The sequence below is a fragment of the Carettochelys insculpta genome, chromosome 12, assembly GCF_033958435.1.
Source record: "Carettochelys insculpta isolate YL-2023 chromosome 12, ASM3395843v1, whole genome shotgun sequence".
Lineage (NCBI taxonomy): Eukaryota > Metazoa > Chordata > Testudines > Carettochelyidae > Carettochelys > Carettochelys insculpta.
In genome coordinates, this window is record NC_134148.1 from 45,091,173 (window position 1) to 45,111,852 (window position 20,680).

The 20,680-nt window shown below is 45.9% G+C and overlaps 1 protein-coding gene across 4 annotated transcripts in view; it reads left to right on the plus strand.

Moving 5' to 3' along the window:
• Positions 1–20,680, plus strand: part of FRMD5 (FERM domain containing 5) — a 348,761-nt gene that overhangs the window by 249,648 nt on the left and 78,433 nt on the right. For 3 of the 4 annotated variants that reach the window (XM_075007322.1, XM_075007325.1, XM_075007323.1), the window contains exons 2-4: positions 14,143–14,247; positions 18,861–18,903; positions 20,070–20,148. In XM_075007322.1, the coding sequence (XP_074863423.1) occupies positions 14,143–14,247; positions 18,861–18,903; positions 20,070–20,148 (227 nt within the window). Of the gene's footprint in view, positions 1–14,142; positions 14,248–15,547; positions 18,904–20,069; positions 20,149–20,680 lie in introns of all 4 variants that reach the window. The other variant, XM_075007326.1, reaches the window with a different exon arrangement.

Here is a 20,680-nt window from a genome sequence, read left to right on the forward strand (position 1 = left end):
TACTCATATCCAGCCTTTCATCCACCATAACCCCTAGGTCCCTTTTCATCGTACTGCTGCTGAGCCAGTCACTCCCCAGCCTATAACAATGCTTGGGATTCTTCCGCTCCGGGTGCAGGACTCTACACTTCTCCTTGTTGAACCGCATCAGATTTCTTTTGGTCCAGTCCTCCAATTTATCCAGGTCTCTCTGGATTCTCTCTCTACCCTCCAACGTATCTACGTCTCCCCCTAGTTTTGTATCATCCGCAAACTTGCTGAGGGTGCAGTCCAGTCCCTCATCTAGGTCATTAATAAAGATGTTAAACAACACTGGCCCCAGAACCAATCCTTGCAGCATCCTGCTTGAAGCTTACCACAATCCACATATTGAGCCATTGACCACCAGCTGTTGGTCCTGACCTTCAAGCCAGCTTTCTATCCACCTTATAGTCCAGGGATCCAAACCATATTTCCTTAACTTATGGACTAGAATGTTGTGGGAGACCATATCAAAAGCTTTGCTGAAGTCAAGGTATATCACATCCACTGACTTCCCTGTGTCCACAGAGCCTGTTACCTCATCATAGAAGTTAATCAGATTGGTCAGGCAGGACTTGCCCCTGGTGAATCCATGCTGGCTACTTTTGATCACTTTCCCCTATTCCAAGTGCTCCAAAATGGATACCTTGAGGATCCCCTCCATTATTTTCCCAGGTATTGAGGCAAGGCTAACTCATCTATAGTTCTCTGGATTGTCCTTCTTTTCTTTTTCAAAGATGGGCACTACTTTGCCTTTTTCCAGTCATCCGCTATCTCTCCCAATCTCCAAGAGTCTTCAAAGATAATAGTCAAAGGTTCAGCAATGACATCTGCCAACTCCCACAGTACCCTTGGATGCATTAAATCCAGACCCCTGGATTTGTGTATATCTAGTTTTTCTACATAGCTCAGAACTTGTTCCTTCCCCACAGATGGCTGTCCTCCACCTTCCCATACTTCGTTGTATAGGACCGTTGTGTGGGAGTTGACTTTGTCTGTGAAGACTGAGGCAAAAAACGCATTCAGTACTTCAGCTTTTCTTACATCATTTGTCACTAGGTTACCTCTCTCATCCAGTAATGGACCCACACCTTCTCTGATAACCCATTTATTATTAACACGACTGTAGAAACCCTTCTTGTTACCCTTCACATCCCTTGCCAGCTGCAGTTCCAATTGTACTTTCGCTTTCCTGATTACTTCCCGGCATTTTCCAGCTGTATGTTTATACTCCTCCTTAGTCAACTGTCCACGTTTCCATTTCTTGTATGCATCCTTTTTCAGTTTTAGCTGACTAAGGATTTCCTGATTAAGCCAAGCTTGTTGCCTACCCTGTGTGCATTTCTTACTATGCAGGGGGATGGTTTGTTCCTGTGCCTTCAGTAAGACTTCTTTAAAATATGGCCAGTTCTTTTGAACTCTTTTCCCCTTCATTTTAATTTCCCAAGGGATCCTGTTCATCGGTTCTCTCAGGGAGTCGAAGTCTGCTCTTTTGAAATCAAGGGTCTATATGTTACTGCTCACCTTTCTTCCTTTTGTCCGGATCCTGAAATCTATGATCTCGTGGTCACTGCAGCCCAGGTTTCCACCCACTTCTATTTCTGCTACTATTTCTTCACTGTTTGTGAGCAGCAGGTCAAGTTGCGCACGGCCCCTGGCCGCTTCCTTCGGCACTTGTACCAAGGAGTTATCCCCAACATTCTCCAAAAACTTCCTGGATTGTCTTTGTGCTGCTGTATTGGTCTCCCAACAAATGTCTGGATGATTAAAGTCTTCCATGAGAACCAGGGCCTGTGATTTGGAAGCTTCACTTAGCTGCCTGAAGAAAGACTCATCTATCTCATCTCCCTGATCTGGCGGTCTATAGCAGACACCAACTACAACATCACTTCTGTTACTTCTGCCTCTAAGCTTAACCAAAAGACACTCAACTGGATTTTCTCCCTCCATATACTGGACCTCTGAGCAATCATACTGCTCCCTCACATAGAGCGGAACTCCTCCTCCTTTTCTCCCGTCTGTCCTTCCTGAACAGTTTATAACCATCCGTGACTGTGCTCCAGTTATGCGAATCATCCCACCAAGTCTCCATTATTCCAACCACCTCATACTTCTTTGACTGTGCCAGGGCCTCTAATTCTTCCTGTTTGTTCCCTAGGCTTCTGGCATTAGTGTATAAGCATCTTAGAGAAGGGGCTGATTGGCCCACTTTCTCCTCTTCACCCAGGAAACCCGCTCAGTTGTTCCCTCCTCTTTCCACACTTACCTCAGGGCTTGTGTCACCTTCCCCCGACAAACCTAGTTTAAAGCCCTCCTCACTAGGTTTGCAAGCCTGCTCTCAAAGATGCTCTTTCCTCTCTCTTCATCAGGTGGATCCCATCTTGTCCCAGCAATCTCTGTTCACGAAAGAGAATCCCATAGTCAAAGAAACCAAATCCTTCCCTGCTACACCCCCTACACAACCACGCACTTACCTCTGTGATTCAATGATCCCTGTGTGGACCCCTTCCTTCCACAGATTGTCTGGAATTCCTGAAGGGGATTGGCTTTGGCTTCTGGTTCCCCTTCTGGTACTGCAGAAGCTCTTTGGTTTGGAGCATCTGGTTATAGTGCAAACCACCTGCTTTGGGGATTGTTTGCCCTGATTCTTGCAACCTGCCCTCTTTAGGGCCCATCCCAGGCACCTGGTCACAGATCCCGTTCTAGATCTGATCTCTGCAGCTTGGGTCAAGAGTCACTTGACCAGAGGCGACCAGTAGCAGCCAAAGATGTAGCTGTGGATGTGCTCTGCTTTACTGCTGAACCTCAGTGCTGTCAATGGAAATGTATCTAATGGGCTCCAGGGGGCAGGCACACAGCATCTCCAGCCAAAAAACACAAACGTGGGAGACAACAGGGATGGAATTATAAATATCTAACTCCAGCCTTGAACGGCTGCAGCATTTGTAAATAGAGCAAAGTGCTGAATAGCCTCTGTGCCCAGGTTTTTATGTTCTGTGTTATTGATATGAATGAGAGGCATGAATACTGAATAGCTTGTGGTGCAGGTTAGCAACAGGAGGCCAGGCTTTCTGGGAAAAATCGTGAAGCAGCAGCAATGATTAGAGCTAGCCATTAGCTTGTGCCATTCTGGCCGTGGGTTCCTTTGTGCATGCTGGCAGCCACCACAGGCTCTTGAGTTTCTAGGGTATTGCTTTGTTGCTGCTTTCAGAGAAGGGAGTTTTTGTACTGAGCTGCTGCTTGCATATGTTAGTGAATGGAGGTGTTTATTGTACTAGTCAGATTATCAGAGGAAATCATCAGAGAGAAAACAAACACGTACAAAGTGAGATTTGTGGCTCCACATCCCCCAGGAGAACAGCTGATGTGGTTTCTGTCACTCGCGACCAGCTAAATTACAGGTGTAACTCTCCAGGAGCCAGTGGAATTACACCAGGAACAAATATGATCCTTTGCATTTATGGCAAACCAATGAAGGGAAAAGGTGGGATACATCTGTCTCAACAGCCTGTCCCTTTCTTGGTTTTAGCACAAGCCGTTGAGCCATTCTCATTTCTAAAAGCTAGTCCCGAACAGAATGCAGTTCTCCTATAGAAGTCCCAGGACACGTTTGGATGAGATCGGGCTGTTGGATGATAAAGTGCTGAGCGCTGCAGAGAGGTAAGATCAATGATACAGACATGAGTTTTCCCCGTGCGTGTTCTCTGTGGTTTTCCCCTGTGTGGACAGCCTGGACACGTTAAGCACATGCTTTCAGGAGTAGTGGTATTCCGAGCTTGCCCTTTGGGGAAGGGCTCTGTCTGAGGAGGGGTCCCTCTGCCATGTAGGTGGTGGCTACCATGCTTGAGAGCCTTTGGCCTGGGAGGAAGGGGCTGGGTAGCAGTGTGCTTGCACTCACAGATTGGAGCCTCTTAAACTTCTGCGGGTGGATTTGTCCTCCACAAGTGTTTCAGTTCCATTTTGTGTTACTGTGATTAGAACTAAGTTGAAAACCGATTTCCTGGTCTTTCAGTGCTTTGTGAATCATACAAAACGTGGCCCCAGGTTACACAGACTTGACTGATCACTTGAGGTAGTGGCCAGCTCCATTCCAAGCACAGACTGCTGGAACCTGTAGGTGTGATTCATTTCACTGGGATGAGGTGGCTGTTGATATGTTATTTTGAAACATTCTTGTCTGTTCAAATGAAGCTTTTTTTAACTTTTTCACTCACATACACACACTGCATATTTCAATGTAACCACTATGTAATCAGCAAAGATACAGAACATTTCAAAACCCTTGTGCATATTCTGTAGTAAACACTGTCTCGCTCAGCTCTCAGACTTTCTACCTGTTATGTACCGAAATACATCAACCATTGCATTTTAACACCCTTCATGGCAGCATCACAGATGCCTTAAAAACAGATCAATAATGATTGCAATAGGAGAGTCTTCAGACTTGATTTAAACTTAACTAATGACTCAGTGAGACCAGTTTATGGCGTTCCAGTGTTTAAAGGTAGAAAGAAAGAACGGTTACCAGCTAAGGCAGTGCTAACCCAGGGCTGTCAAGAATTTTCAGGTCTACGGCTGAGGTCATGCCTTAGGGGAATGCCTGCTAGGAAGCTGTTAAAGGAGACAGAATCATCCAGGGTATCATCATAAAAAAGTGTGTGAGACATTCTTCCTGTATATGAAGACAGGACTTGCAGATCGTGGCTCTGAAGAGTTTTGTGCAGACTGCAGGTGTGCAAGGCAGGTGTCTGAGCAGGGAAATGAGTAAAGAATGAACAACCGAATGTTTGGCAGCGAGGCATAAAGGAGACAGCCTGTCACACAGCAGGAGAACCCTAGGGCAGCAGAGTGACAGTCTCCCGGAAGAGTCCCTGAAGAAGGCCTGACCTCAGTGATCACCTGCAGGTCACAAGCTTTTTGAAGTAGCAGAACAGAATCATGCTCAGAGGACTTCACTTGGTGTTCATGTCACTCTGCCGTTCTCCTCTCTATCCTTTAGGTGAATGCAGCAGCTGGATTTCCAATGGCTCATTCTCTGCTGGAGCTGATGTTTCACACCTGATGCATTTCAAGCAGAGTTCTGCTCCTTATTGCAATCAGTGCTGACTTCCCCCGTTACTACATGAGACTGTCGAGTAACCTGCAACAGCAGGATGGGAGCCAATCAAAGCTGCGTCTACACGTGCACGCTACTTCGAAGTAGCGGCACCAACTTCGAAATAGCGTCCGTCGCGTCTACACGCGTCGGGCGCTATTTCGAAGTTAACTTCGACGTTAGGCGGCGAGACATCGAAGTCGCTAACCTCATGAGGAGATAGGAATAGCGCCCTACTTCGACGTTCAACGTCGAAGTAGGGACCGTGTAGACGATCCGCGTCCCGCAACGTCGAAATTGCCGGGTCCTCCATGGCGGCCATCAGCTGGGGGGTTGAGAGATGCTCTCTCTCCAGCCCCTGCAGGGCTCTATGGTCACCGTGGGCAGCAGCCCTTAGCCCAGGGCTTCTGGCTGCTTCTGCGGCAGCTGGGGATCTATGCTGCAGGCACAGGGTCTGCAACCAGTTGTCAGCTCTGTGTATCTTGTGTTGTTTAGTGCAACTGTGTCTGGGAGGGGCCCTTTAAGGGAGCGGCTTGCTGTTGAGTCCGCCCTGTGACCCTGTCTGCAGCTGTGCCTGGCACCCTTATTTCGATGTGTGCTACTTTGGCGTGTAGACGTACCCTCGCTGCGCCTATTTCGATGTTGGGCTGAGCAACGTCGAAGTTGAACATCGACGTTGCCGGCCCTGGAGGACGTGTAGACGTTATTCATCGAAATAGACTATTTCGATGTTGGCTGCACGTGTAGACGTAGCCCAAATGTCCCAAACTTGCAAACTGACTAGACCTTGACATGCATTTTACTTGGAACACAAGCCTGTGGATGCCAGGGGTGGGGTCAGCCCTTGCAAAGCTGCATCAGCACTCCAGCCTGACTTTGGGACTTTTTTTGCTAGCCAGTTGCAAAAGTTCAAAACCTCACCTTTTGCAAGCTGCTTTGGAGTTCGCAAATCATTTCTGTGTGTGCATAATTCCAGCTTGAACTTCTGGACTCTTTAAATTAAGCATGGTTGATTTAAAATGCAGTGACATTTACCAGAATGTATCAAATGCCAGAAATGTGTTAGAGACAAACCTGTAGGGGGTTCCCTGATTGCTTGGCGTCTTTCTGGTGAGTGATTATTTGATCAGATAACAACATAGTCATTAAATGGATTTGTAGGAGAAAAAGGATCCTGTGTTATCTTAAAGGAGCCCTGTCAGCTGTCAGAGGCAGCGTTTGATCTGTTTAAGATGAAAAGTATTAAAGCACAGCTCACGCAGAGTTGAGAACACAAACACCACCAGGTTACCAAGTGTGTCTGGCAAGGCAAACAGGTGCTGGTGTGCCTTCAGAGCTAGCATCCCACAAAGGAGTCTGGGCCAGTCGGGCAGGCCAGATCCAATACTGTGGTTCATAGTCTCCAGATTCTTGCTAGGACAAGTGAGAGCAGAATCTGGCCCCGTTGCTTTTCATCTTTTAACCTTGTATGACAAAACTCCCCCTCTGCCTTGGTGGGTCCCATGCTTTCAGGCTGACAGCTCACCTCAGAAGCTCATGGTAGCCCTCCGTTTTTAGATCCTTTCTCTAGGGCACCAGCTTTGTTGAGCTGTTTGTTGAGCCACCCTCATTACTGGCAGATGAGGAAAAAAGAAGAGACCAAACTCCATAGTCTGTGCTGCTCCTTCATGTGGTTTGGGGCAAGACAAAACCCTTCACCAAAATTAGACCTTCTCCTGTGCTGGGCAGCAAGTTGGTGATTGAGGGGACCCCAGACCCACACTCTACTCTGGTTCCAGTCCAGGGACCCTGTGATAGTAGCTTCCTGCAATGTCTCCAGCATCATCTGTGTGATCGCTGTGATTCCCTGGGCCACTTCTCCACAGCCCTCCTGAGCACCTTTCTTGCCCATAGGCTTTTCTTCCTTCTGTATTTGCTTGTGTTTGTCTCTCCCAGACCTTCCTCAGAACCTTGTCTCCCCAGCTCCTGACATGTGAGCTAACAGAAGGGGAGCTTCTTTTAATAAGTCTCAATTGGTTTGTCATTGGCTCCAGGTGTCCTGATTAGTCTGGTTCAATTGCTTCTGGAAACGTCCTAACTAACTCCAGGTGTCTTAATTGGCCTGATTGCCCTTACTGATTCTAGAAGGTTCATGCTGACTTTGGATTAGCCCTAATTAGTTTGCCCTGGAAAAGGAGACCTGTTTAATCTGGGGCTGATATCCATCCCTCCCTTCTAACACTGTCCTGTAGCTGTCTGGCTTGACCTTGTCACACCTTAGTAGGAAAGAACTGCAATAAGAAAAATCCACTGAAAGCTGTAGGTCTGGAATCCTTTACAAGAACAATGCTGTGGCAAGGTCACGTGGCCTGAGGTTTCCCAAAGTGACTTGTGATTTTGGGTGCCCATCTGGAGCCATTTTAAAGGGGCAGGACTGTCTGAGGATGCTGAGCAACCATTCGCCCTCTGGTGGAAATCAGGCTGTCCTGGAATCATAATGCTGGGTCAGGAATATTGTACATCAGCTTCCTGCCTCTGGAGACCTAGGGCCAGCTGCTGTGGGCACCTTCAGTGGGAAATGAGAGCACAGAGCAATGCATGGGATTGGATCTGTATGTTCTGGTCTGGTTAGGTGAGAAGTCAAGAGGTACAAAACAGCCCTACAATTAATGCTCACTTATCAAAGCACCCCATGAGCCTGGCACCATTCAGCAAGGTGAGCCTCTCAGCCAGCTTGGTAGGGCTGCTGCTCTTCATACACAAGTGCACTGGCAGAGAGGTGTGTGAAGCTTGTGTTCTTCTACATATGTATATCAGCTTACATACATGTCTGCTAGAGCTGGAAGGGACCTCAAGAGGTCATTGAGTCCATCCCCCTGTCCTCTTAGCAGGACCAAGCACCATCTCTGACAATCTTTTTAATCTATTTGTCCCAGACTCCTAAATCGCCTCCTCAAAGATTGAGGTCACAACTGTGGGTTTAGCAAGCTAATGCTCAAACCACTGAGCTATCCCTCCCCCTCTTCTTACTCTCTCTGGCTTTACGAGATGCTTGTAGCCCCTCACTGATGAGCTCTGCATTAAACATATCACATGTGATGGGTCAGATTAGGTCCCCAAAAGCCCTGTCAAACTATTGAGGTGTCCTCCAAATCATAGAGAAATCCTCCAAGGAGATTAGAGCAGTGTCCAGAAGAAATGGCCAATAGAAGCCAAAAAAAGCCTGTAAAAAGGAGTTGCAGCACCAGAGCCAACTCAGTACAGCTGGAGACTTCACTGCCAGAGGACCTACCTTGGTTGGAGAGCTCTGTGTGGAGAGCTGGCCTGCATTGCAGACTATGTTAGGTCCTGATAGACTGCAGGTAGAGCCCTGAGAAGGGGCAGGACTCTGCTGAGAGCTATTATTAGAAAGGATGCCAACACAGGCCCTGTTAGCAGTATATCCTGGAAGGTGTTTGTATCTCTACAGAGTGTGGCTCAGCTGGAGGGCTGAGGCTAGAAAGACCACTGGGATTGGTATGGACCATGGCTCAGCGGGGATGGCTGAGTAATTGAAAGACTTGCTGTTGTATATAGACTGTGACATAAGTGAAGGCTAAGTAGCCGAAAGACTTTACTGGACTTAGGGACAAGTGCATGCAACCACACCAAGACCTGTTGCAGCGCAAAACAACAGGACATCAGCACATTGCTGTACCAAGCACTCTTTAGATCATCCATTGTTATTTGTAATAATGGCTCAAAATCTGAGAATGGATTTTTTTTCCCCATCCAGTCTTGTCACTTGTCCATTGGGTAAATGGTGATTTCCCCCTCCACCGCATTCCTAACACAACTTGAAATAGAGACACATCCCTTTTTTTTTTTTTAAACCAGTATTTAGTTTTTTTCCTGACCACAAAATAAAAGACATACACATTGTATGACACCTGCCTCTGTGTCCATAGCATGTAGGAGTTGGGAGGGTTGAGAATAGTGTTTCCAAGAGCTTGTCTAAACATAAAAGTTACCTTAATCTATTTTAATTCAGGTAAAACCCAGCTCTGTTACACTGGTGCAATTCCTACACCACTGTGCAGATTTCTGTATTGTTTTAAAACATCTTACATTGACTTATCTTGTGTCTGCAAATGTACTGACGCTCCCTGACTCCATATGGGCCAGGTTTATACTGGTGCAAAAGTGTCCTCCCATGATGTTGCTTTGTGTTAACTAAATCAGTAATAAATAACTCTGATAGTTAAATGGGTACAGATCTGTGTGGACCAATCCTTAGCTAAGTGATACAGAGAGCAAAGCAAGTCCAAGTGCAACAAATATTTTTTGCAGGTCCTAGAGAAGTCTTGCTCTATTTTTAATGGTAATTGGACAGGCTGCATACTCTCTTCTTCCAAAGGAGATCTGCTGTAGATCAACAATGCTTAAATGAACTAGACTGCTTAGAGGTTCCTTTTCCAGAACGGAGGCTTGAAAGCACTCACTGGTTATGGATAAACATAGGCTCGTGCTCACTGTTTAACAACATACAGCAATAGGTGAAGAAAGCTAAGAGGTTACTTGGTTATAGGCCTGAAAGTACAAAGATGGGGAAGCTGACAGTAATCAGCGCTTGAGTGGATAAAGGCCTAATAAGCTCCTGTGGTTGGAAGCTGAAGCCAGAAAAATTCAGACTAGAAAAAACAGTGCAAACATTTAACAGGGAGGGAAGTTAACCACTGGAACCACTTGCTGAGGGATGTGGTAGTTTCTCTTTCTCTGGAATTTTTAACTCAGGGTGGGCTTTCTTTCCAAAAGCTCTGTTCTTGCTCTGATGGAAGTTGTGCGTTTGATGCGGAAATCACCGATGAGGTTCTCTGGCCTATTATGCAGGAGACCAGACTAGATGATCATCTTCTGCCCTAAAAGCCCTATGACTTTGTTAAAACATCAGTGCAGTGTTCTGATGCTTTACTGTTTGAAAGAAAAATAGTAATCTTACAACTTCTGCTGCGGGACCACGATGGAGAATCATGAGTTTTGATCCCGTTGCTAACTCTTGAGTCCGCAGGCAAATGGCTGCCCCTTTGCAAATCTTTAGGTATCTGGCTTATATTACAGGCTGATACAAATTTTGCATTCACACAGCATACAAATGGCCTATACAGTGTACTTCATTTCCATCTGTGAAAACAAGATGGCATCACGGCAGGTTGTGAGAGTTAATATTTGAAAAGTATGACGTCTAAGTGCTAAATATTATTGAAGCAAGTGAAAGGAAAACATGAAAAGCAGAAAATCTATAAAAACAGACACATGACAAAGGGACATTATTAAGGGCCCAAAAGCAAGCTATCCCACTGTGTAGGAAAGATAGAAAACATGGGAAAAGACTGCCTTGGCTTAATCAGGAGATCTTGCATGATCTCAAAATAAAAAAGGAATCTTATAAGAAATGGAAACAAGGACAAATTACAACGGATGAATATAGGCAAACAATATGAGCGTGCAGGAGCAAGATTAGAAAGGCTAAGGCACAAAATGAGCTCAAACTAGCTACAAGCAAAAAGGGAAACAAGAAGGCTTTTTACAAATACATTGGTAACAAGAGGAAGACTAAGGAGAGGGTAGGGCCATTGGTCAGTGACGAGGGAGGAACAGTAACAGGGAATTTGGAAATGGCAGAAATGTTTAATGATTTCTTTGTTTCGGTCTTCACTGAGAAATCTGAAGGAATGCCTGACATAGAGAATGCTAGTGAAAAAGGGGTAGGTTTAGAAGTTGAAATACGAAAAGAACAAATTAAAATTTACTTAAAAAAATTAGATGTCTGCAAATCACCAGGGCCTGATGAAATGCATCCTAGAATCCTCAAGGAGCTGATAGAAGAGGTATCTGAGCCTTTAGCAATCATTTTTGGTAAATCGTGGGAGACGGGAGAGATTTCAGAAGACTGGAAAAGGGCAAATATAGTACCCATTTATAAAAAGGGGAACAAGAATAACCCGGGAAACTACAGGCCGGTCAGCTTAACTTCTGTGCCAGGAAAGATAATGGAGCAGGTAATTAAAGAAATCATCTGCAAGCATTTGGAAGGTGATAAGGTGATAGGGAACAGCCAGCATGGCTTTGTTAAAAACAGATCATGTCAAACCAATCTAATAGCTTTCTTTGATAGAATAACGAGTCTTGTGGATAAGGGAGAAGCAGTGGATGTGGTATACCTAGACTTCAGTAAAACATTTGACACGGTCTCACATAATATACTTATCAATAAACTATGCAAATACAACTTAGATGGGGCTACTATAAGGTGGGTGAACAACTAGCTGGATAACCGTACCCAGAGAGTAGTTATTAATGGTTTTCAATCTGGCTGGAAAAGTATAACTAGTGGGGTTCCGCAGGAGTCTGTTTTAGGACCGGTTCTGTTCAATATCTTCATTAACGATTTAGATATTGACATAGAAAGTACACTTATTAAGTTTGTAGATGATACCAAGCTGGGAGGGGTTGCAACTTCTTTGGAGGAGAGGGTCATAATTCAAAAGGATCTGGATAAACTGGAGAAATGGGCAGAGGTAAACAGGATGAAGTTTAATAAGGACAAATGCAAAGTGCTCCACTTAGGAAGAAACAATCAGTGTCACACATACAGAATGGGAAAGGACTGCCTAGGAATGAGTACAGCAGAAAGGGATCTGGGGGTTATAGTGGACCACAAGCTAAATATGAGTCAACAGTGTGATGCTGTTGCGAAAAAGGCAAACATGATTCTAGGATGCATTAACAGGTGTGTTGTGAACAAGAGACGAGAAGTCATTCTCCCGCTCTACTCTGCGCTGGTTAGGCCTCAGCTGGAGTATCGTGTCCAGTTCTGGGCACCACAGTTCAGGAAGGATGTGGAGAAATTGGAGAGGGTCCAGAGGAGAGCAACGAGAATGATCAAAGGTCTAGAGAACATGACCTATGAAGAAAGGCTGAAAGAAGTGGGCTTGTTTAGTTTGGAAAAGAGAAGGTTGAGGGGGGACATGACAGCAGTTTTCAGGTATTTAAAAGGGTGTCATAAGGCAGAGGGAGGGAACTTGTTCTTCCTTGCCTCTGAGGATAGAACAAGAGGCAATGGACTTAAATTGCAGCAGGGGAGGTTCAGGTTGGACATTAGGAAAAAGTTCCTAACTGTCAGGGTGATCAAACACTGGAACGAATTGCCAAGGGAGGTGGTAGAATCTCCATCACTGGAGCTATTTAAGAAGAGGTTAGATAGATGGCTTTCAGGGATGGTCTAGAAAATGCTTGGTCCTGCCATGAGGGCAGGGGGCTGGACTCGATGGCCTTTCGAGGTCCCTTCCAGTCCTACTCTTCTATGATTCTATGAATCTCAGGCAAGATGTGTTTTTAAAAAACATTCAAAGCATTTCCTTAGAAGAATGCAGGGAAGTAATCCCAATGTTTCAGATCATTGTCCTTGTTCTTTACAAGGGCAGACTGGCTGCAGCTTTTACTTGGCCCAAGTGACAACCATTACAGGGAAATAACGAAACACAATCACTTAGAGGATTTTTCTTAATAATAAATTACATGCCTGCTAGTGAAGTGTCAGAACTACAGACTGCAGTGTTCTTCTGCAAGGACTCTGTCAGGGAATGAGGATGTGATTGGCTGGGTGCAAATGCTGGCAAACACTTGGTGAACAATTGAAAAAGGTTTTTGTTGAAATAGGAAATCATCCTATAAATAGAGATGGAAATAAAAGTAAATGGGGCCATTTGAGTGATCTAGTGCCAGCACAAGCCTGGAATGACATGGAGTTAACAAAGAGAAAGGAGGAAACATGCCAAGGCCCCAGTTCAGCACTAGCACAGGTTTTAAATTCAATGGGATTCAAAATAAGAATTTCTTAAATGCTTTGCTGAATCAGCATGTTGGTCATTAGGGCCCCACTATTTGCATAGTGTCAGAGGTGAGCAAGAGAAGAAAGATAGTTCAAGTAAGGTTGATAATTTGTTCCATTGCACACAGACAGTTCTGGTCATTCAGCTCACGTTGTCCTACAACGTGAGACACAGTCAGGGAATATAAGTGTGCAGCAGCCTGGCTTCAGAACATCCATCTTTTGTCAACCTGAGCTAGACTTCTCTTGATTGCAGGAGGCTCTGGGTATTTCACATATAACCTGTGAATAGTAACGTGGAGCCCTTTCATCTTTGTCATGGGCTACATCTACACTAGCCCAAATCTTTGAAATGGCCATGCAAATGTCCATTTCGAAGATTACTAATGAGGCACTGAAATGCACATTCAGCACCTCATTACCATGCCACCAGCCACAGCTCTTCGAAATTGCCACTTTTCTCTGCCACGCAGCTTGTCCAGATGGGGGTCCTTTTCGAAAGGACCCTGGGAACTTTGGAATCCCCTTATTCCTATCAGCAGATAAGAATGAGGGGTTTTCGAAGTTGGTGGGGTCCTTTCGAAAAGGGCCCCAGTCTGGATGAGCCGTGCAGCAGCAAAAAGCAGCAATTTCGAAGAGCCGTGGCCGGCAGCATGCTAATGAGGCGCTGAATATGCATTTCAGCGACTCATTAGTAATCTTTGAAATGGCCATTTGCACGGCCATTTTGAAGATTTGGGCTAGTGTAGACACGGCCATGATGTTAAACTTCTTAGGCCAGGACCAATAGGTTAAAAACAACACCAGATCAAATTCTGCTCTCTGTCACACCTGTGCACCCACACTGAAGTGAACAGGGCTTCTCTGCAATTTCGCAAGGTGAAGGGGAGAGCAGAATTTGACCCACTGAGCTGAACTGATCTGTGACAAAATTCCAGTGAAGTTAATGGGATTAAACCAAACTGTGGTGTGATCCTACTTTTCAGATGTCAGACTGTATCTGTGTGTCATGCTCCCACTTGCAAATCTTTCACTCTCTTGGTCCCAGCAAACACGAAGCCCGCCGGGTGTGCTGTTGGGCATTTCTGTGCTCTAGAAGAGTTCTGTTTTAGCTCTTTTGTGAAACATAACAAGCATGCGCTAATCTATTTGTAAATGGCTTTTCTTTATCTTACAGCGAGATGCCAAGGGTCAGTATCTGTTTGACCTTCTCTGCCACCACCTAAACTTACTGGAGAAAGACTATTTTGGAATTCGGTTTGTGGACCCCGACAAACAAAGGGTAAGTTACAAGCTACACTCAGATCTGTTTCCAAGACATACTTGGATAGTCTGGAGGAATTTTCTCTACAGTAGATCTATAAGACAGTGCTGCTGCAGGTACACATGTCATGCCCTAGCTGCAGAAAATATATCCTTTCTGTTTAGGGTCTGTGTGTATTTATTTCTCTTAGTGATCCACTATTTAAAAACTCCTAGAGAATTACTGTTCATGTGACTAGCAGCAACAATGCAAAACAAACAGGGAAACAAACTCTTTAAAACAGAAATCAGTGCAGCCCATGTTGGGAGTCTTTATTTACAGTCTTTCCTGGCTCTGTTGTTCTACAATAAGACCAGCCTGAGACATTGTAAATGCCCCAGTGAGTTGATGAGCAGGGTAATATGGTCCACCTGACATTCGAAAGGTGAGCTGTTTCCTTCATTCGCACTGTACCAGGCCAGGTGTCTCACCTGCTTGCTTCTTTACTAAAATAAGCACAGGCGACGTGGGCGGTGCACGGCAGGCCACATACACCCTGTGTCGTTTCCCCTCTCTATGCACCAACCATGAATGTTGTGCCACCTCTGATGAGCACAGGGGTAGTACTGCTCCTCTGCTGCAGCAACATGCTCCCAAAGTGATACTCCTAGACTGTGCTGCTGCGGAGGAGGGGGGGACTGCTCCCACCCCCACTGGAAGCAGCACAGCGCTTCTGCAGGAAGAGGCAGCTGGGGACGGAGCAGGAGCGAGAGGGAAGGGGCATTTAGCCAATGCCCCCCAAGAATCCCCACACTGTTCTGATAAGGCCTGAACACAAGTATTGTGTCCAGTTCCTGGCACCCTGTTTCAGGAAAGATGTGAACAAATTGGCAAGAGTCCAGAGAAGAGCAACAAAAATATTTAAAGGTCTAGAAAAAATGAGGTATGAGTGAAGACTGGAAAATCTAGGTTTCTTTACTCTGGAGAGGAGAAGACTAAGAGGAGGACATGGTAACAGTTTTCAAATATCTAGAGGGTTGTTACAAAGCGGGGGGAAATTGTTCTTGTTGACTTCTGATGATGGGATTAGTAGCAATGGGCTTAAACTGCAGCAAGGGAGGTTTCGGTTGGACATTAGGGAAATGGTGAAGCACAGGAATAAACTGCCTAGGGAGGTTGTGGGATCTCCACCACTGGAGATATTTAAGAGCAGGTCAGACACATACATGTCAGGGATGGTCTAAGTGGTGCTTGGTGCTGCCATGAGTGCAGAGGTCTTGACTAGATAGCCTCTTACAGTTCTTTTCAGTCTTATGATTCTGTGCTCTTACCTCAGCAGGTCTCTCAGATCCCAGGATGAGGTGGCACATAGGACCAAAAATCTTGTCATTTGTCAAATGAGCAGATAAGTATAGACATAAAGGAGAAGCAGATATGGAACTCCCTAATGGCATTTTTTCTGGAGTAGCTTTACCAAGTAGAACTAAATTTTCACATAGAGACTGCAATGCAATAATTCTCTTTATAGCAAGAAATATAATAGCTGCTACCTGGGTGCAATAAAGCATGAGAAGAAACAACGCACTATACGTAAACTTGATAGAGCTCTGCTGTGCTTTGCATTTGTGAGATTGTTTCAGACAGCAGCATCATGGGCGCTGATCACGCGATGCCGTCTGCCGGCACTGACCCAGGCACTTTTGCTATGCCCCAGTCAAGTCTATAACATTCTGCACAGGTGCAGTGGTTCACAACAGCTGATACTATTGCACAAATAGGGACTTGCCAAGTTGTCCCTTTGTGGCTGAGTGTCCTGGCTATGACAGTATCTCTAGTCAGTTAGAACTATGAGCAGTACATACGTGTGTGAGCATTTCTGCCATTTGGTTTTCAACATTAGATTCATATTCCTTGAAAAACATAAAGAATGCAGAATAGGTGTAAGCAGACAGTGTGTGCTATTAAAGCCCCTGAAGTGGAGGGGTTGGAGGCTCTTTTACTTACTGATTATCTTATATATTATTTTTGCTGTGTCCATCTGTGCAGGCAAGGTTGTACTGTGTTAACTGCCCCACACCATGCCAGCCCCAGCCCCTCCCCCAGCCAGCGCAGGGCCCAGCCCAGCCCCCCAACAGACCACCCCACACACACGGTGCCAGACCAGTTCCCTGACAGAGGGCCTCTACCACCACCATGCCAGCTCCAGCCCCTCCCCCGGCCAGCGCAGGGCCTAGCTCATACACTTTGGATGTGTATTACAACAGATTTCTTTCTAGAACTTTCCTCCAGCCCAACTTCCTCTTGCAAATGGAGCTGCAGCCAGGCCTCTAGTTACTATTACAGTAGCACTGAGTTTGCTTCTGAGATCGAGACCTTTCTTAAAAGCATCAGAACATGAGTCATTTCTGTTCCTGCTCAGTCTCCTTGTATCTGTCATGGCATCTGAGAATTAGTGAGGATATGCAGGGGAAGGGAACACCCATCGAAGCTCCCTGAAGAGCAAGGGGTGTTGTGCGCTGCCCTTGTAAGCATGGAGACGGCTTGGGTCTTTCACTTGTCATCCTTTCCAGAGGAACATACACCAGAGCCAGGAGGCTCTGCCTGCTGCTTCTTCAGCACTTGCTGGATTTTTGGGGCCCTAACCACAGCTAACTTCCTGGCTAGCAATGATGCAGCGACACCATTGGCCTCAATATCCTTCACGTGCAGTAGTGATCAGCTGACTCCTAGTGTCTTTCCCTACCCCTGCAAGTTTCCTTCAGGGCCCCAGTCTGCAATCTCTGTGACCTTCTTCCTGTACATTGGTGTCACAGGCAGTGGAAAGCCACAGCAGAAGGAGCTGTAAGGAGTCAGTGGACTACGGTGTAGTGTTTCTTTAATGGTGGAGAGCAGCATTTTGCTTACTGTGACTGTGACTGATCACTAACTGCCACTCTGGGTGTGTGGCCTCTTTGTCTTCCTGCTTGTTAGCAAATAGCCTCTTTAAATATATGTACAGATAAGGCCTTGTGTATAACACACTAGCATATGTTGTCTGCTTGCATGGCCATTGAAAAGGGAGCATCAAACAGAAAACTACATGCACCATGAGTTCACACAGGCTAAGCGCCTCTGGGACTCTCTTACTGCATATTAGTAGACTGAAGAGGTGGCATTGTGTCTTGCATCAGAATGTCTACCTCATGTGCTGGGAGGGAGCCATGGAGAACATGAGCTGTTTTGTCTTACATCTCGTGTGAAAAAAAAGCCCAGGGCCTGATCCTGACATCACTGACAAACTCCATCTCCCCCTGCACCCCCCGGCTCCCAAAGTAACAGATCAGAAGTTGCTCTGTGGAAGTTGTGCATTGAGTTTGTGAACTCAGCAGGCAGCAGGTGTGGCTATGGTATTGTTACAGCCTGGCAGGTTCTGGACCCAAGGCTCAAAAAGGACTATCAGCTGGAGCCTGAGAGGGAAACTCTCCCTCCTGTTTCTCTGCTCCCTGTCCTCTGGGGAGCCAGAGGGAAGGAAACACCTTGAAAGATGTTTCTGTGTGACAGATTTTAAACAGTGACTTTGATGTGGGGGAAAGGAGGGGACTTAAATTCACAGATGTCATCTTATTCCCAGCCATGTTTGGTGCTAATCAGAGGCTGATTCGGGGAACCAATCCCCTTTAAAATGCAGCTGCTCCCCAGACAGGAGAATCCCCAATTGACTCTGGAGCAAGCAGCAGCCCAGATGCAGGCCTTGGTGCAGCCAAACTAGCACAGCCCTGAGAAGGCCTGGAGGGCAGGGGCTACTTAAACAAAGGCAGAGAATTCCTTTGGGGGTGGGATGGTTCAAGTCAGGCCTAGCAGAGAACCGGGGTACAGAGTGCTCAGCCAGAAACACTCACAGTATCCTGTGTGCAATATAGCTGAGTCCCTCAGGATGTGGAGTCTGGGCAGTCTGAACACAGAGTGCCATGACTAGCCAGGGGCTGTGTGCTTTGTCAGCCAGTTGAGAGAATAACAACTGGAGGTGTGGCAGCTTTCAGACCAAAGCTCAGTCTTTGCTACCCCACTTGCATGAGCCATGCCCTATGGCTGGTTGCTGGCATGCTCAGAGGCACTTACCAGTACTATCTGCTCTGCGTTGCTGGGTCTAGTGATTTCCAGCTGCTGACTCTTCTAGGTGTGCAGACCTGGTAAGTTGTAGGTCCACAGGAGCAGAACAAATGTTCATAAAATATTCCACAGACTTACAGAAGTAGAGGTCCCAGTGGCTGGGTGCTGTGGTGGTCAGAATTTGCATCTGACCCTTTAGGGTCTGATATTCCAATGCTTAGCCCTTTATTTGGCCATTGACACCCATGCCAATCAAGTATAGCATGTCATTACTGTGTCCCTGTGTTGGACAGCTGAAAAGAACTAGGGAAGGTTTGAGGCAGTGGAATATCAGGCCCCCTTGTTTTAACTTGTGAGCTTGCAGCATGGGAACTTCTTTTCTTGTACACACTATTGGTTCTTCAGTTAAACTTGCCTCTGGTTCGATCATTTGTTTTCTGTTTCTTCTGGTTTTACCCAGAAGAGGCAGCATTACAAGGTGAACACAAGGATATTTGTTACTGGTCCTTAAAAACAACAACAACAACAACAAAAAAACCCACAATATTTCTTTTTCATTGCAGCATTGGTTGGAGTTTACAAAGTCTGTTGTAAAGCAGCTGAGAGGTAAGCATTGATTTACTGTGTATATGTATATGAAGATATCCTACAGAGACCATACATGGACCTCTTAATTTTATAAGCATTTCCCTTTGGTTCTGCCAGGTGATTCATGTGGCTTTTCCATGTGCATCACCGAGAGAGAGAACTCTTTGGAGTGTCTCTGAAGGCTCTCTGTTATGTTGAAAATGAAATAATTCTCTCTGGGTCAAATTTTAATTAAGCCTCCTTACTTGTGCCGGTGTAAGCATGTCCATTTTGCACATACAGAACCTGTGCTTGCTTGCACACAGTATGTAACTCCATGGACAAATGATCCAGCTGAGCAAAGAAAAATTTGCAAGCCCACCTCTTTTACAAGCACAAGTGAGCTTTTAATGCTCACACAATACACACATTCACAGGTACTGTAGCCACAGTCACAGAAGCCCAGTGACAGTTGTCTTTAGAAATTGCCAGATAGTTCTTGAGTTGCATTTTGGAAATTGCTACCCACCCCTGCTGCCAACCAGTCCCACTGCTCCAGTGACAGTGCAGAAGGAGCCCTGGGCATTGTGTGGCAGAAGCCTCGTCTGTCCTTCTCCATTGTCTTTGGCATTTTGTTGTAGGTTGGATGCCGAGCGAGCGTAGGAACGCAGTAACTGCTCTCATGAGCAGCCCTAGCTCTGCCAATGTGCGGGACATCTGTATCTCTCCTCATGCCCTCAGTGATTGGGAAGACCAGTTCACAGTGCCATGGGGAGGGCCGGAGGGGATGCAGTGTGTTTGTGTTGATATGGTGGTCAGGGAGGGAACAAACAGGCCATTCAGATTTCATGCAGCATCCTCCATGTACTCGTAGGTGTACACTGAATGCCAGGCTGTTATTCATACTGCAGTCCTTGTGCAGAGCATGGTGGGCAAATGAGGGCTGTGAGCTTTCCCGCTGGATTTATTTGCCTTTGTGATGAAGGGAAGTGCATCAGGCCCATTCTTTCTCTTAGTGCCTGGGGAGCTGGGATCACAACTGCCCTGCTTTGTCTCTGTCTTGGGGAGATAAGTAACTGAGGAGCCAGCTCTGATCCTGAAAAATATTTGAATAGCTCCTCCCTTGGGTGACTAGCTGAAGAAGGCATAGATGTAGTTGCTGTCACTGGGTACCATTCAGGTAATTTTGTCATTTTACACTGCAGCCCAGCCTCCATTCACCATGTGTTTTCGTGTGAAGTTTTATCCCACCGACCCTGCTGCTCTGAAAGAGGAAATAACCAGGTAAGGCCAAACTCTCCTTCATACCTGGACTGGCAGCCATGGAGTGGGGTTGCTCTGTGTATTGTTACAGTTCAGAAGTGCTTACAAATCTGTAACCCAAAAAGTTTTGTTTTATTATATGACTTACAGCAATAACTATGCAGTGTCAGACTCTGAACAGACCAGGTCAGAGTGACTCACAGTGTGAGGGTATGAAGAAGTATGACAATACTGTTGTTATACATTATAAGTATTCTGCTGTTTTGCAAAGTCATCCTGTCACAGCTGATTTTTATCATTAGCTGTTGACTTAAACCTGCTAGCTTGAAGTTCTACAACTGTCTGTTAGGAAGACTGAGTTGTCAGAACACAGCACTTAAGTCTGTGTGTCATAATGATAGCAGGAGCTTGAAGATCTTTCTACACTGCTTTATAAGCCTGGATCTGTGGGAACTGGACTTGTAGACTTGTTTACATGTCTGCACTTGAACAGCCGTGGTGCATGGTAAACCTGGGCTTACGATTGTTGCATCCAGGTCTCCCAGCCATGCTA